We start from the raw sequence: 2,206 nt of genomic DNA on the forward strand, positions 1-2,206 counted from the left end.
GCTCCTCATTCGACTTTCTTTTGCTCGGTTTCTTGTCGTAGTGCCATCTTTGTCCTTAGTGCTCCGAAGTGTTGATCTGGGTGTGGCTTTGTCAGGCAATCGACGATGTTCATCTCAGTGTCAATCTTCCGAACTTCGAGCTTCTTCTCGGTTGTGAGCTCCCGGATGTGATGATACCGCACCTCAATATGCTTCTCCTTTACTTGATAGATGGGATTGTTGATGAGGTTTATTGCACTTTGTCAATCGCAATAGATGGTTGGTGTAGGTCGGTTGGTTTGGCTTATAGCTGAAAAGTCCGTATCTCCCCTTTTATAGCACAAAGGAAAGACGGTTACATCAGCATTGATGACAGCCGTTCCTGTCAGCAATCCCTCACAAGATTCACTCCCATCATATCCTATTATTCCCCTCTTTTTGTGGGATCCTTAAAGTACCGAATAACTATCTTTGTCTAATACATATATGTTTATGTACATAAGCCCTAGTTCGTGTGCATCCTTGCACACCCCTGTTCACGCGCATCCGGCTCTCTTTTCTCTTATGGCCGGAAAATCAGATTGTAAAGCCCTTGCTTACATCACAGAGTTAATATAAAGTCTTTGTAACAAACTTTGAACTTTAACTTATCAAACTATGGTATAACCTAACCTGAGCAGGTACTGCCAGTATTCCAACAGGCATCGGTTCATCATTCTCTGCAAACATATTCCTGCAAACAGAACAAGATCATGTATTTCATCATCTTGAGTATGGTTTGCAGCATGTACAACAGATTATTCAACTATATTTTCCCAAAATAATTGCATCAAAACATTCTCACAATCAGGCTCTACATAGAATAATCTCAAAGAGCCATCTGATCTGTTTATTCACTAGGAATTAAGTGTGCTCTCCTACCTCCAAAGGGCTTTAGCAAGCTCATCTCTAGCAGCCTCAGGCTTCATGGCTGTATCATATGCAACTACAGACCCATAGAATATCTTCTCAAGTTCTTTCATCCATTTTGAAAACAACATTTTCACCTGTCTTGAAACAACAAATATTGTGGTTAGGGCCCTAATTTATGGAAAACAAAGAAGGTATAGTATAAACAGATTTGGATTGTGGCTACGAACCCCTGCTGCCACTACACGTCTTTCTAGGTCTTCATTATAAACTTCATACAAGGCTTGCCCAAAATCTGACCCATCCTTTTCTTCTGATCGAAGCCTGACCAAGCACATCCATACGTGTAGTACCAGCATAGCATGTGTTGTTCGAAAACATTTTTCTAAACCAAATGCTGTTAATCACCAAAAAATACTTTATTTAGCATGCACTAGTATACTTCATCACAAACTTGGCTAGGATTCTTACAGAGGGAGCTTCATGACTTAACTCTAAAATCAAGGGGAGTATGCTATTATGATATGATAAAAGAAGATATATTAAACTAATGTACAAACAGGACAGCATGAGGAGCAAAAACTGCAAAAATATGATGACTTCAATAAATGAGCTGTGAGAGAAAACACAATGCATTTATAATAACATCTACATGGAGCCAACAAGTTGAGCTATGGGATCAAGCCAATACCTAAAGGATTTACATTGCACTTGCCAACAGCATGAAATAAAAAAAAAGATAAAATGCAAAATACTAATAATATCTATCACTACTTTTCTGATTTTAGGACTTGAACTCGTTTGTAATTACGTATGTAGATTTGGTATCTCTGGCATAGTGATTATATCATTGTGATGGGGTTTCGTTTCATCTCTTTTTTTGTGATAATTGTGAGTGAGTATCATTTCAACTCTTTTATAAATAGTAAGTTCTATTATCATTGTCTAATGACATATATATTCTGGTTGTGTCTCGTTTAGACGCTTCTACGTTTAAAATTAGCGATTTTCATCGTACTAAAGCTTTTGCGCAATTTTGTTTCAGATATTGTAAGGCTTGTACTAAGGTTTTCCTCGAAAATCTTCAATACCTCTCTTTTTCCAGCAAAAAGAGACTATACTATACATCCAAAAGGATACACAAATAGGTACATGCTCACATGAACATTGCAGGGTTCTTCGTGGATCACCAAGAAAACAAGCCTTATACTAACTCTCTCTCTCTCTCTCTCTCTCTCTCTCTCTCTCTATCCATTTTGTTCCCAAAGGCCAAGTTCAACCTCCAAAGAATATTAATATATGGCCGGCCTACATCATC

At 38.0% G+C, this 2,206-nt stretch overlaps 1 protein-coding gene across 1 annotated transcript; it reads right to left on the minus strand.

Moving 5' to 3' along the window:
* Nucleotides 1–563: 563 nt before the first annotated feature.
* Nucleotides 564–1,300, minus strand: LOC147866324 (uncharacterized). The gene is made up of 3 exons (XM_087317494.1): nucleotides 1,119–1,300; nucleotides 901–1,025; nucleotides 564–712 (listed from the first exon to the last, which is right to left on the minus strand). The coding sequence occupies exons 1-3, from the start codon at nucleotides 1,245–1,247 to the stop codon at nucleotides 622–624; spliced, it is 345 nt and encodes a 114-aa protein (XP_087173620.1). The 5' UTR covers nucleotides 1,248–1,300; the 3' UTR covers nucleotides 564–621.
* Between the last annotated feature and the right edge of the window lie 906 nt (nucleotides 1,301–2,206).

This window comes from Azolla caroliniana, unplaced genomic scaffold (genome assembly GCF_043228905.1).
Source record: "Azolla caroliniana isolate FFs.n. ecotype wild unplaced genomic scaffold, voAzoCaro1.0.p SCAF_3, whole genome shotgun sequence".
Lineage (NCBI taxonomy): Eukaryota > Viridiplantae > Streptophyta > Polypodiopsida > Salviniales > Salviniaceae > Azolla > Azolla caroliniana.